This window comes from Macaca fascicularis, chromosome 11 (genome assembly GCF_037993035.2).
Source record: "Macaca fascicularis isolate 582-1 chromosome 11, T2T-MFA8v1.1".
Lineage (NCBI taxonomy): Eukaryota > Metazoa > Chordata > Mammalia > Primates > Cercopithecidae > Macaca > Macaca fascicularis.
The window spans coordinates 75,451,503-75,465,181 of record NC_088385.1 but is presented as its reverse complement, the minus strand read 5'-3'; the positions used below and the strand labels follow the sequence as shown (position 1 = coordinate 75,465,181).

Genomic DNA, 13,679 nt, shown 5'->3' with positions numbered 1-13,679 from the left:
AAAAATACAAAAATTAGCTGGGCGTGTTGGCATGCGCATCTAATCCCAGCTACTCGGGAGGCCAAGACAGGAGAATCACTTAAACCTGGGAGGCAGAGGTTGCAGTGAGCCAAGATCACACCACCGCACTCCAGCCTGGGCAACTGAACGAGACTCCATCTCAAAAATAAAAATAAAATAAAAATACAAAAATTAGCTAGGCATGGTGGCCAGCACCTGTAATGCCAGCTACTCAGGAGGCTGAGGCAGGAGAATCACTTGAACCTCAGAGGCGGAGGCTGCACTGAGCCAACGTTGTGCCACTGCACTCCAATCTGAGCAACAGAGTGAGACTCTTTTTCAAAAACAAAAACAAAAAATGGCGGAGGGGACATCATTTATATATTAATATGAAATTCCGTTTTCATATAACAATATGTCATGAATATCTTTCCATGTCAATGAATATACACAAATGGTAATTTATTTATTTAAATTATTATTTTTTTTGAGATGGAATCTCACTGTGTCACCCAGGCTGGAGTGCAGTAGCACAATCTCGGCTCACAACCTCTGCCTCCAAGGTTCAAGTGATTCTCCTGCCTCAGCCTCCCAAGTAGCTGGGATTATAGGTGCCCACCACCATGCCTGGCTAATTTTCATATTTTTAGTAGAGACAGGGTTCTACTATGTTGGCCAGGCTGGTTTTGAACTCCTGACCTCAAGTGATCCACCCGCCTTGGCCTCCCAAAGTGCTGGGATTACAGGCCTGAGCCACCGCGCCCAGCCCACAAGTGGTAATTTAAAATGGCTGCAAGTTATTCTGGTTGTAACAGAGCTGCTGTAATTCATTTAACCAATTCCTTAGTAGTAGTTTTTAATTTTTTGAGATTTAAAAGTTTTATTCATATGTGGTTATATATATTTCTCATTATTTCCTTAGGTTAAATTTCTAGGCATAAAATTCCTAGATTCAAGGATATGTACATGGTATAATCTTTGTCTTCTAGAAAATTTGGTTAACTTCTTTCAAACTTCCATATTACATGAAGTCTAACTTTCAGCTCTTTTCTTAATTTAGCCTAAGTATTGCACTATTTTTAGTACTTTCCTTCAGTCTTTACACACATCCAATTTTGGTAACTACCAGCTTTATGATCTGATATCTTCCTCTTCCCTCATAACTCACTCTTGACAACTAAGGTATTAGAAATGATAAGCATCAAAAATAGTAAAACCTATTTCCAAGCACGACCTACCCTAACTTTTAAATTAATCTGCCTTTTGGTTTATTACCTTATGTTTATTTCACTTAAGAATTGTAGACGCCATTACCTATACAAAGAAGCCAGCAGCCTCCATGTGACCATCTCCTGTTGAAGAAGCCAGAGCATACTGGCTGTTTTTGAAAATTTTTGAAGTCCAGGTGTTGCTCGACTCACTATTTTACTCAGTATATTCACCTGAATAAAAAACACAGACGTAAAGAGGTTAATTTTCTACAATTTTGAGTCACAGATAAGTTTGTATTTGAACAAAGTGCTAAAATAATTGTATTTAATAAGTGTATATTATAAAATTGCCTTCTCTATTGTGTCTTTTTAAATTAAATGTAATGTGATGTTTCCACTAGAAATGGATCTAATTTGGAACAAGGTGTGTTTATCTGAGTATATATATGTCTAACATACTCTTGATTTCAGATCCAACAGTGGCAGTGATGGGATATTTTTTTCTCCCTGTATATCTACCCAGAGGATAACTTAAATCAAACCTATACCTGAAAAAATCATAACATAAGCCAACATTTTAGCAATTGAAATTTTAAAAGTTATTTTAAAATTATGTTTGAAAAATTTGTATCAGGTAACTAATCAAGAAAGATATTTTCCTAAGATAGGCACCAAAAACATTATCATTTCTAAACAAAACTTCACCAAAGTCCTTCCTCATTCCAAAATAGTGGTCTTAAACCTTTTCAGAGGCTGGGCACAGTGACTCACACTTGTAATCCTAGCACTTTGGGAGGCCGAGGCAGGTGGACTGCTTGAGGTCAGAAGTTCGAGACCAGCCTGGCCAACATGGTGAAACCCCATCTCTACTAAAAATATAAAAAATTAGCCAGGCGTAGTGGTGCGTGCCTGTAATCCCAGTTACTCAGGAGGCTAAGGCAGGAGAATCACTTGAACCCAGGAGGCAAAGGTTGCAGTGAGCAGAGATCCTGCCACTGTACTCCAGCCAGGGCAACAGAGCGAGACTCTGTCTGGGGAGAAAAACAAAAACAAAAACACCTTTTCAGGACTGAGGCACATGTGAAAAGGCATGAATGGTCCCCCTAGAAACACACACACAATTGTTCACCAGGAGGTTTAATGACCCAGGGTAAAGAAAACCATTCTCAAAGGTTATTAACAGTACCTCATTATCTTATCAAGGGAATTAAGGAACAAGATTACTCTCATTCAGAACACCACAATGGGTTTTCCCACCCCTTAATAAGTATTCACAAAGTAATGTTACTACTGTCTTTAAGACTAGTACTTCATAAAAGTGTTATCTGCACTTCATTCATTACATTCTCAGTTGGAATCCTGACTCCAGTGATCCACTAAGTGATCATTATTGCTTTTGTTATTTAGTGAAGCTACTGCATTTATAATAGAACAATTCAGAGGTCAATTATGAAAACATGAAATGATAAAAAGTTGTCTATTACTATTATTTCAATTATTACTGAATGCAGTATTTTCTTGAAGTCTTTCCTCTTTCTAAAAACAGACTTCTTTAGTGTAGTTTTATTTTATTTTTTTTGAGACGGAGGAGTCTCACTCTGTTGCCTAGGCTGGAGTGCAGTGGCAGAATCTCAGCTCACTGCAACCTCCGCCTCCCAGGTTCAAGCGATTCTCCCACCTCAGCTTCCCGAGTAACTGGGATTACAGGTGCCCACCACCACACTTGACTAATTTTTTTGTATTTTTAGTACAGATGGGGTTTCACCATGTTGGCCAGACTGGTGATGAACTCCTGACCTCAGGTAATCCACCTAACTCGGCCTCCCAAAGTGCTGAGATTACAGGTGTGAGCCACTGCACCTGGCCTAGTTTTAGAGGCACAGCAAAATGGGGCAGAAAGCAGAGTACCCAAATATCTCTTCCTCCACACAATCACAGCCTCCCTCACCATCAATATCTAACAATAGAATGGTACATCTGTTACAACTGAGGAACCTATATTGATACATCATTATCCCCCGAAGTCCATAGTTTACATTAGGATTCATTCTTGGTGGTGTACATTCCATGAATTACGACAAATGTATACTGACATGTGTCTCCCATTATAGCATAAAGAGTAGTTTCAATGCCTTAAAAATCTTGTGTTCTACCTATTCATTGCTCCCTCCCCACTAACTCCTGGCAACCGATGATCTTATCACTGTTTCCAAGTTTTGCCTTTTCCAGAATGTCATATAGTTGTAATCATATAATACGTAGCCTTTTCAAATTGGCTTCTTTCACTTAGCTATATGCATTTAAGGTTCCTCCATGTTTTTTCATGGCTTGATAGCCAGTTTCTTTTCAGCACTGAATAATGTTTCACTGCTCAGATGTACCAGTTTATTCATTCACCTACTGAAGGATATCTTGGTTGCTTTCAAGTTGTTATGAATAAAACTAATAAACGTCTGTGTAGGTTTTTGTGTACACAGTTTTCAACTCACCTGGGTAAATATCAAGGAGTTTGCTGGATCATATGACAATAGTATGTTTAATTTTGTATGAAACTGCAGACTGCCTTCCAAAGTAGCTATAGCTGTTTGCATTTCCACCAGCAATGAATGATAGTTCCCGTTGCTCCACATCCTCTCCAGCATTTGGTGGTGTCCTTTGGATCTTCATCATTCTATTTCTTCTTTTGTTTGTTTTTGCAGAGATGGGGTTTTGCTATGCTGCCCAGGCTGGTCTTGAACTCCTGGCCTCAAGTGATCCTCCTGCCTCGGCCTCCCAAAGTGTTGGGATTACTGGCGGAAGCCACAGCACTGGCCTGGATCTTCATCATTCTAACAGGTATGTTGTAGTATCTCTATTTTAATTTGCAATTCTCTAATGACATATGATGTGAAGCATCTTTTCTTTTTTTTTTTTTTTTGAAATGGAGTCTCACTTTGTCGCCCAGGCTAGAGTGCAGTGGCTCAATCTTGGCTCACTGCAACTTCCACCTCCCAAGTTCAAGTGATTCTCCTGCCTCAGGCTCCCAAATAGCTGGGATTACAGGTGCCCACCACCACATCTGGCTAATTTTGTATTTTAGTAGAGACAGGGCTTCACCATGTTGGCCAGGCTGGTCTCAAAACTCCTGACCTGCAGTGATCTGCCCATCTCAGCCTCCCAAAGTGCTAGGATTACAGGCATGAGTCACTGCACCTGGTGGATGCATTTTTCATATGCTTATTTGCCATCTGTATATCTTCTTTGGTGAGGTACCTGTTCCCATCTTTTGTTCATTTTTTAACTAGATTGTTCATTTTCTTATTGTTGAGTTTTATTTTGTTTAAGTTCCAGGATAAATGTGCAGGAAGTGCAGGTTTGTTACATAGGTAAACGTGTGCCATGGTGGTTTGCTGTACCTGTCAACTCATCAACTAGGTATTAAAACCAGCTTGCATTAGCTATTCTTCCTGATGCTCTCCCTCCCCCGACCCCCCTTCTTATTGTTGAGTTCTACATATTCCTTGTATATTTTAGATTTTCCTTGAGACAGGGTCTACTCTGTCACCCTGGCTGGAGTGCAGTGGTGTGATCACAGCTCACTGTACCCTCAAACTCGGGCTCAGGCAATCCTCCCAACTGAGCCTTCCAAGTAGATAGAATCACAGGTACATAGCGCCATGCTTGGCAAATGTATTTCTTGTAGAGACAAGGCCTTCCCATGTTGCCCAGCTTGGTCTTGAACTGCTGGGCTCAAGTGATCCTTCTGCTTTGGCCTCCCAAAGCATTGGGATTACAGGTGTGAGCCATTGCATCAGGCTGGATTTTCCTTTTGTAAAGCAGCAGAATCCTTTTTTCTCCCAAAGAAATCTTATATGGGCCCTCAATATGTAAAATGTAGAGATGCTCTAGTTGACTTTCCCTCCATTCCTGCCACTGTTCCCCTAAGACATCTCCCTTAAACACTATGAAAATTAGGAGATTCGTGCTGTTTATAAAAACTAAAAATACTGAAGTTTGACTAATGATGGACTGAAATTAGCTTACCTGACTACCACAGATGTTTTCATACTCTTCCACAAGATCAAAAACTGTACTCGAAGAGTGCTTCAGAAAAGACTGCAGGAAATCAGAAAACATACTCATGGATGCTAGAATACATCAAAAAAAAAAAAAGGAATAAAGAAAAGTTAAGTGACATACTTCTAGGTAATTCTGTTTGTTTTAAAATTTATTTATGTTTATTTATTTATTTTTTGAGATGGAGTTTCACTCTTGTTGTCCAGGGTGGAATGCAATGGCATGGTCTCAGCTCACTGCAACCTCCACCTCCCAGGTTCAAGTGATCCTCCTGCCTCAGCCTCCCAATTAGCTGGGATTACAGGCATGCACCATCATGCCTGGCTAATTTTTGTATTTTTAGTAGAGATGGGGTTTCATCATATCGGCCAGGCTGGTCTCAAACTCCTGATCTCAGGTGATCTGCCCACCTCAGCCTCCCAAAGTGCTGGCATTACAGGTATGAGCCACCGCACCCAGCCTGTTTGAAAATCGAAATAGCTACAAGTCTTTTATAAATTCACTGCTATATTAAAAAAAAAATTTTTTTTTTTTGAGACAGTCTCATTCTATCACCCAGGCTGGAATGCAGTGGCATGATCTCAGCTCACTGCAACCTCCACCTCCCAGGTTCAAGCAATTCTCCTGCCTCAGCCTCCCGAGTAGCTGGGACTATAGGCGCATGCCACCACGCCTGGCCAATGTTTTGTATTTTTAGTAGAGATGAGGTTTCACTGTGTTAGCCAGGATGGTCTCCATTTCCTGACCTTGTTATCAGCCCACCTTGGCCTCCCAAAGTGCTGGGATTACCACACCTGGCCTTAAAATTTTTTTTAATTGGCAAGATACATATAATATAAAATTTATCTTAATCATTTTTCTTCTTTTTTTTTTTTAAGAGAGGGGGGCTCTTGCTCCGTCACCTAGGCTGGAGTACAGTGGCGCAATCATGGCTCACTATAGCCTCAAACTCCGAGGTTCAAGCGATCCTCCCACCTCAGCCTCCCCAGTAGCTGGGTCTATAGGTATATACCAGCCACCATGCCCAGCTAATTGTTTATTAGTTATTAGTCTGTAGAGAGAGTCTTGCTACCTCCTGTCTCAGCATCCCAAAGTGGTAGGACTAAAGGCATGAACCACTAACCCTGGCTTAATCATTTTTAAGTGTATAGTTCAGCGTCAGTAAGTACATTCACATTGTTGTGCTACCACCACCACTATGTATCCACAGAACTATTTTCATCTTGTAAAACTGAAACTCTGTACTTAATAAACATTAACTCCCCACTCCCCACTTACTGCAGCCCCTGACAACCATCTGTCTACTTTGTCTCTACACATTTTGACTCTTCTAAATATCTCATGTAAGTGGAACCACAGAGTATTGCCCTTTTGTGATTGGCTTATTTCACTTAGCATAATGTTCTCAAGGTTCATACATGCTGTAGCATGTGTCAGAATGTCCTTTGTTTTTGGCTGAATAATATTCCATTACATGTATAGATCACATTTTGTTCCCCCCATTCATCTATCAACAGGTACTTGGCTTGCTTCCACCTTCTGGCTACTATGAATCATGCTATGAACATGCATATACAATTATCTCTGAGACTCTGCTTTCAAAGCAGATATATATATGTATTTTGGATATATACCCAGAGGCAGGTTTGTTGGATCATATGGTAATCGTATTTTTAATTTTTTGAGGAACTGCCATACTGTTTTCCATAGCAGCTGCACTATTTTACATTCCAACAAATAGTGCACAAGGATTTGAATTTCTCCACATTGTTGTCAATATTTGTTATTTTCTGGGTTTTTGTTGTTGTGTTGTTTGTTTTCTAGTAGCCATACTAATGGGTGTAAGGCAGTATCTCGTATCTCACTGTAGTTCTGATTTGGATTTTCCTAACGATTAGTGACATTTGAGTATATTTTCATGTGCTTATTGGTCATTTGTATATCTTCTTTAGAAAAGTGTCTACTCTATTTCTTTCCTTCTTTATGTATTTTTTGAGACGAAGTTTTGCTCTTGTTGCCCAGGCTGGAGTGCAATGGTGTGATCTTGGCTCACCACAACCTCCACCTCCTGGGCTCAAGCGAGTCTCCTGCCTCAGCCTCTCGAGTAGCTGGGATTACAGGCATTCGCCACCATGCCTGGCTAATTTTGTATTTTTAGTAGAGACAGGGTTTCTCCATGCTGGTCAGGCTGGTCTTGAACTCCCAACCTCAGGTGATCCACCCGCCTTAGCCTCCCAAATTGCTGGGATTACAGGCATCAGCCACTGCATCCAGCCTGTGCCTATTCTATTTCTTTGCTCATTTTTAAATTGGGTTGATTTTTTTGTTGTTGAGTTGTAGCAGTTTTCCATAGATTTTGTATATTAACCCCTAATCAGATATGATGTGCAAATATTTTCTCTCATTCTGTGGATTGCCTTTTCACTTTGCTGATTGTATCCTTTCATGCACAAAAGTTTAAAATTTTGATGTAGCCCAATTTATCTATTTTTTTCTTTTGGTAAAGGTCTTTTAAGATCTCAAAGATATACTACTTATTTTATAAACAATTACTTAAGAAATTGAGCCAGATTTTAAAATACCTGAATTATATTTTAAGCACACCATTACAAAGTAGTGGAGAAAGTTATAATACATACTAAATGGCATGTTCCACTCTGGGAAAATACAGGCACTTGGCCTAAGTAGAAAGTATTTTGAGTCACTTAATATGAGTACCTATTTTTAACAGACACTACAAGAAAGTAGTAGTTACCAAAGTGTTAAGAGCAGGGCTCTGGAGCTAAACTGCTTAGTTTCAAATCCTGATACCACCACTTCCTAGCCAGGTGGTTTGAGGTAAGTTACTTAACCACCTTGAGCAGTAGTTTCCTTTTCTCTAAAACGGGAATAATTATTGTACCTATTTAATGGACCACCATAAGGATTACATGAGTTAATGCTTGTACAGTGGTCATAACACTATCTGAAAAAAAATAACCGTATTAGGGTCCAGGACAAAACAAAACACATCAACAATGTTAGATTAAGAACTAAACCTAAAGAAAGAGATGCACTTTATTTATTTTTTTTTTTTTGAGACGGAGTCTCGCGCTGTCGCCCAGGCTGGAGTGCAGTGGCCAGATCTCGGCTCACTGCAAGCTCCGCCTCCCGGGTTCACGCCATTCTCCTGCCTCAGCCTCCCGAGTAGCTGGGACTACAGGCACCTGCCACCTCGCCCAGCTAGTGTTTTTTTTTTTTGTATTTTTCAGTAGAGATGGGGTTTCACCGTGTTAGCCAGGATGGTCTCGATCTCCTGACCTCGTGATCCGCCCGTCTCAGCCTTCCAAAGTGCTGGGATTACAGGCTTGAGCCACCGTGCCCGACCTAACAGATGCACTTTCAACAGCACAAATAAGAAATAAATTACAATATGAGACTTGTCTAACTGGCTGCTATTTACATTAAAAGATAAAATGGCAAGATGTTGCTCTGATTGAGAACTAAGGTGAGGTTCTCAACCTTCTAGTGATACTGTATCAAACACCGTAGCCATAACCACAACTAATTAGCTTAATGAAAAATATAGACAGCAGACCACGTGAAGACACAGGAGGAAGACAGTCATCTGTAAGCCAAAGAAGAGGCTTCAGAGAAAACCAATCCTGCCAAGACCTTTACCTCAGACATCTAGCCTCCAGAATTGTGAGAAATAAATTTCTGTTGTTGCCTATAATCCCAGCACTTTGAGAGGCTGAGGTGGTAGGATCACTTGTGTCCAGGAGTTTGAGAGCTGCCTGGGCAACATAGTGAGACCCTGTCTCTACAAAGAAATAAAAAATTAGGTTGGGCACAGTGGCTTATGCCTGTAATCCCAGCACTTTGGGAGGCTGAGGAGGGCGGATCACTCGAGGTCAGAGTTCGAGATCAGCCTGGCCAACATGGTGAAACCTCTCTCTACTAAAAATACAAAAATTAGCCAGGTGTGGTGGTGGGCACCTGTAATCTCAGCTACTCGGGAGACTGAGGCAGGAGACTGAGGTGGATCACCCATGGTCAGGGGTTTGAGACCAGTCTGGCCAACATGGCGAAACTCCATTTCTACTAAAAATACAAAAAATAGCCGGATGTGGTAGCATGTGCCTATAATCCCAGCTACTCAGGAGACTGAGGCAGGAGAATCACTTAAATCACTTAAACCTGGGAGGCGGAGGTTGCAGTGAACCAAGATCCCATTACTGCACTCCAGCCTGGGTGACACAGTGAGACTCTGTCTCAAAAAAAAAAAAAAAAAAAATTAGCTGGGCATGGTGGTAGATGCCTGCAGTCCCAACTACTTAGGAGGCTGAGGCTGCAGAATTGCTTAAGCCTGGGAAGTTAAGGCTGCAGGGAGCCATACTTATGCCACTGCAGGTAGCCTGGGTGACACAGTGAGTTTTTTTTTTTTTTTTTAGATGGAGTCTCGTTCTGTAGCCCAGCTTGGAGTGCAATGGTACAATCTCAGTTCACTGCGACCTCCGCCTCCCGGTTCAAGTGATTCTCCTGCCTCAGCCTCTCCAGTAGCTGGGATTACAGGCGTGCGCCACGATACCCAACTAATTTTTGTATTTTTAGTGGAGACGGGGTTTCACCATGTTGGCCAGGCTGGTCTTGAACTCCTGACCTCGTGATCCGCCCACCTCAGCCTCCCAAAGTGATAGGATTACAGGCATGAGCCACCACACCCGGCAACAGAGTGAGATTCTTGTCTCAAAAAACACACACAAAAATTTGTTGTTTAAGCTACTGTCTCAAGAAAAAAAGACAGAAAGAAAAGAAAGAGAAAAACAGACGGGCACGGTGGCTCACGCCTGTAATCCCAGCACTTTGGGAGGCCGAGACGGGCGGATCACGAGGTCAGGAGATCGAGACCATCCTGGCTAACACTGTGAAACTCCGTCTCTACTAAAAATACAAAAAAAAATTAGCTGGGTGTGGTGGCGGACGCCTGTAGTCCCAGCTACTCAGGAGGCTGGGGAGGCTGAGGCAGGAGAATGGCGTGAACCTGGGAGGCGGAGCTTGCAGCGAGGCGAGATCGCGCCACCGCACTCCAGCCTGGGCGACTGAGCAAGACTCCGTCTCAAAAAAAAAGAAAAAAAAAAAAGAAAGAGAAAAACATAATGATGTTCAGAAACAGGAAGAGACGATTTCCTTGATCTTAGTGAAAAGCTACTTGTTACAAAGCTCAATGCCATTTTACCAGCTTCTCCAGGATCATCCTCACGTAACATAACAGCACTGATAGTTACATCTTCTGTTACACTGTGAGGCTCTGTGTTTGTGAAGAGTCCAGAACGCTGTGATGAAAATGCAGCTGCCCAGTTACTGTCATCCAGATTGGTAACCTTAAAAAAAAAACAAAAAAGTAAAAATAGAGAAAAGTGATGGAGTTATTGTCACTGAGTGGATACTTTAAAAGCAAGTAAGATTTCTAAAAATTGTATGTATGTATGTGGGTTTTTTTTTTTCTTGAGATAAGGTCTGGATCTGTTGCCCAGGCTGGAGTGCAGTGGCACGATCACAGCTCAATGCAACCTTTGCCTCTCAGGCTTAAGCCATCCTCCCACTTCAGCCTCCCAAGTAGCTGGGACTACAGGCACGTGCTACCATGCCTGGCTAATTTTTGTATTTTTAGTAGGGACAGGGTTTCACCATGCTGGCCAGGCTGGTCTCAAACTCCCAGCCTCATGTGATCCATCTGCCTCAGCCTCCCAAAATGCTGGGATTACAGATGTGAGCTACCATGCCTGGCTACTATAGTGTATTTATTTATTTATTTATTTTTTGAGACAGAGTCTTGCTCTGTCTATCGCCCAGGCTTGAGTGCAGTGGTGCGATCTCCGCTCACTGCAAGCTCCACCGCCTCCTGGGTTCACTCCATTCTCCTGCCTCAGCCTCCCGAGAAGCTGGGACTACAGTCGCCTGCCACCACGCCCGGCTAATTTTTTTGTATTTTTAGTAGAGACGGGGTTTCACTGTGTTCGCCAGGATGGTCTGGATCTCCTGACGTCGTGATCCACCCGCCTTGGCCTCCCAAAGTGCTGGGATTACAGGCATGAGCCACCACGCCCAGCCTATAGTGTATTTTTAATACTTAGGTGAAGTCATTCTGAATCACAGCTTACATAACATTTATTTTGCTATTTTCAATACTGTTCCATAGTGATTCCTAAAGAGTATCTCATCTACCTTTTCCAATTTTCTCTTGTATCCTCTTTAATACATTTTATCTCTTCCTTATGATACTCTGCATCTATTACCCTCTGATTCCTACTCTTGTATGCTTCAAAACAGGGATCAGATTTTATAGCCATCAGCAACCAACCACAGCATGTATTTCTTCTGGTCAGCAAACTGACAGATTAAAACATCTTATCTGCATTTAAAGGTTGCTGGTGTCACAGTTTCCATCTGTGATATCAGATGCATAAGGTTTTCAGTTTTTTTAATGTCTAATTAATTATTTCAATCCATATAATCTAAAGTTACTTTTGTGATGATTCTGACTCAATATTCATTAAAAGGCTTTTACATCAAATGTTATACTTTTATAAAAAGGGAGAACTTCTTTTCTCTCTCTCTTTTTTTTTTTTCTTTTGCAATCACAGGTCACTGCAACCTCTGCCTCCTGGATTCAAGCAATTCTCACACCTCAGCCTCCCGAGTAGCTGGGATTACAGGCGTAAGCCACCACTCCTAGCTAATTTTTTTGTTTTTAGTAGAGACAGGGTTTCATCATGCTAGCCAGGCTGGTCTCAAACTCCTGACCTCTGGGAAGCCAAGGCGGGAGAATCACTTGAGGTCAGGAGTTCAGGGGGTGCTGAGATTACAGGTGTGAGCCACCACACTCGACCCAAAAGTTCTTAGTCCTATTTTTCTACATACCATGGAGAGATTTCCGAAGAACCCTGAAGACTGTGTAAGTCGGGGCGACCTCCCTCCTGTTCCAAGAATGCAGGAAATATCTGGCTGCCTTAGTAAGCTTCGGCTTGTTGGGGTAACTATAAACAAAAGGTTGGTAGAAAGAACCTAAAGTGCGTGAGCATTCATTATCAAAGCAAAGCAAACAAACAATGAAGAATAAATTTTTACTGTACTCTAACCAAATAAATACTTTAAATGCTAACATTTCCATGATACAAGGATTTAAATTATTTTTCTAAATTTGAGCTGTAAGTACTACTGAGCCTAACAGGAAAAATTTTACTGCAATTGCAGATGCTTTCATTATAGCCTAACTGAGCAGTTAAAGCCACTAATCAGTCAATGGATTCTTCATATTTTAATTTTATAAGGCATACCAAGGCAGTGTAGTACAGTGGGCATAAACTTTGGAGTAAACAGATCATTGTTTGAATCCCAGTTCCACTATTTACATACTAGTCTTGTTCTGTCACCCCAGCTGGAGTACAGTGGCACAATCTCAGCTCAGTGCAACCTCTGCCTCCTGGGTTCAAGCAATTCTCCTGCCTCAGCCTCCTGAGTAGCTAGGATTATGGGCATGCGCCACCACGCCAGCTAATTTTTGTATTTTTAGTAGAGACAGGGTTTCACATGTTGGCCAAGCTAGTCTTGAACTCCTGGCCTTAAGTGATCCGCCTACCTTGGCCTCCCAAAGTGTTGAGATTATAGGCATGGGCCACTGCATCCAGCCTATTTACATACTTACTGCCTATATTAGTTAACTTCTCTAAGTCTCGCGTTCAGTTTCGGTAAAATAGAGCTAACGATACCTATGTCATAGTTACTGTGTGTTTATGGAAAGTACAGTACCTTGTACATGGCAAGAGTTCAAACAAATAATAACTGCAATCATTATTATTAGTGTTTATTGATATTGTAACCAAATACTATACTTATCATGTTACAATAAATGTTAGTTGCTATTATAATTATCATTATTATTAAATGCTTTAAAAGCAAAAAAGTCTTACAAGGCTGTCGAAATGAGCTAGGAGTTCGAGGGATAACCTGGTTTCTTGGTGTAGTATTACCGAAACTTTCATCTTGAGATGCCTGAACTGTACAATGAGTTAAGAAAAGTTTTCCATGTAGAAAAGATTAAAATGAGAATTAACCATCTTTTTACTATACAAATTATGTGAATACATTTTTCAAGAACAAGGTATTTTACGGCTACCATTTTTCAATGCAAAGGGTAAATAACCCATTCCTTCTGCCATTTAAATTCTCAGACGTCAGTCTTAGATAGCTACACACTGAACTAAATGTTTTTAGTCAGTTTTCAAATAATAAAAATCTCAGCAGAAGCTAACCACAATATGATAGTCAGCAGTAAGAAATATCTTTATTTTTAAGGAAATATAATCTTATTAAATTTTTGCATTATATTTACCTAATGACAGCTCTGTGGAGTGAAAAAAATTTCTACAG

At 41.1% G+C, this 13,679-nt stretch overlaps 1 protein-coding gene across 2 annotated transcripts in view; it reads right to left on the bottom strand.

Moving 5' to 3' along the window:
* The window catches only part of NUP107 (nucleoporin 107), a 56,412-nt gene that overhangs the window by 40,523 nt on the left and 2,210 nt on the right, over window positions 1-13,679 (bottom strand). Inside the window, exons 3-7 of one of the 2 annotated variants that reach the window (XM_015431181.4) lie at window positions 13,220-13,306; window positions 12,171-12,314; window positions 10,486-10,630; window positions 5,235-5,338; window positions 1,315-1,442 (exon numbers count right to left, since the gene is read on the bottom strand). In XM_015431181.4, the coding sequence (XP_015286667.3) occupies window positions 1,315-1,442; window positions 5,235-5,338; window positions 10,486-10,630; window positions 12,171-12,314; window positions 13,220-13,291 (593 nt within the window). In that variant the 5' untranslated portion in view covers window positions 13,292-13,306. The remainder of the gene's footprint in view (window positions 1-1,314; window positions 1,443-5,234; window positions 5,339-10,485; window positions 10,631-12,170; window positions 12,315-13,219; window positions 13,307-13,679) is intronic. The other variant, XM_005571495.5, reaches the window with a different exon arrangement.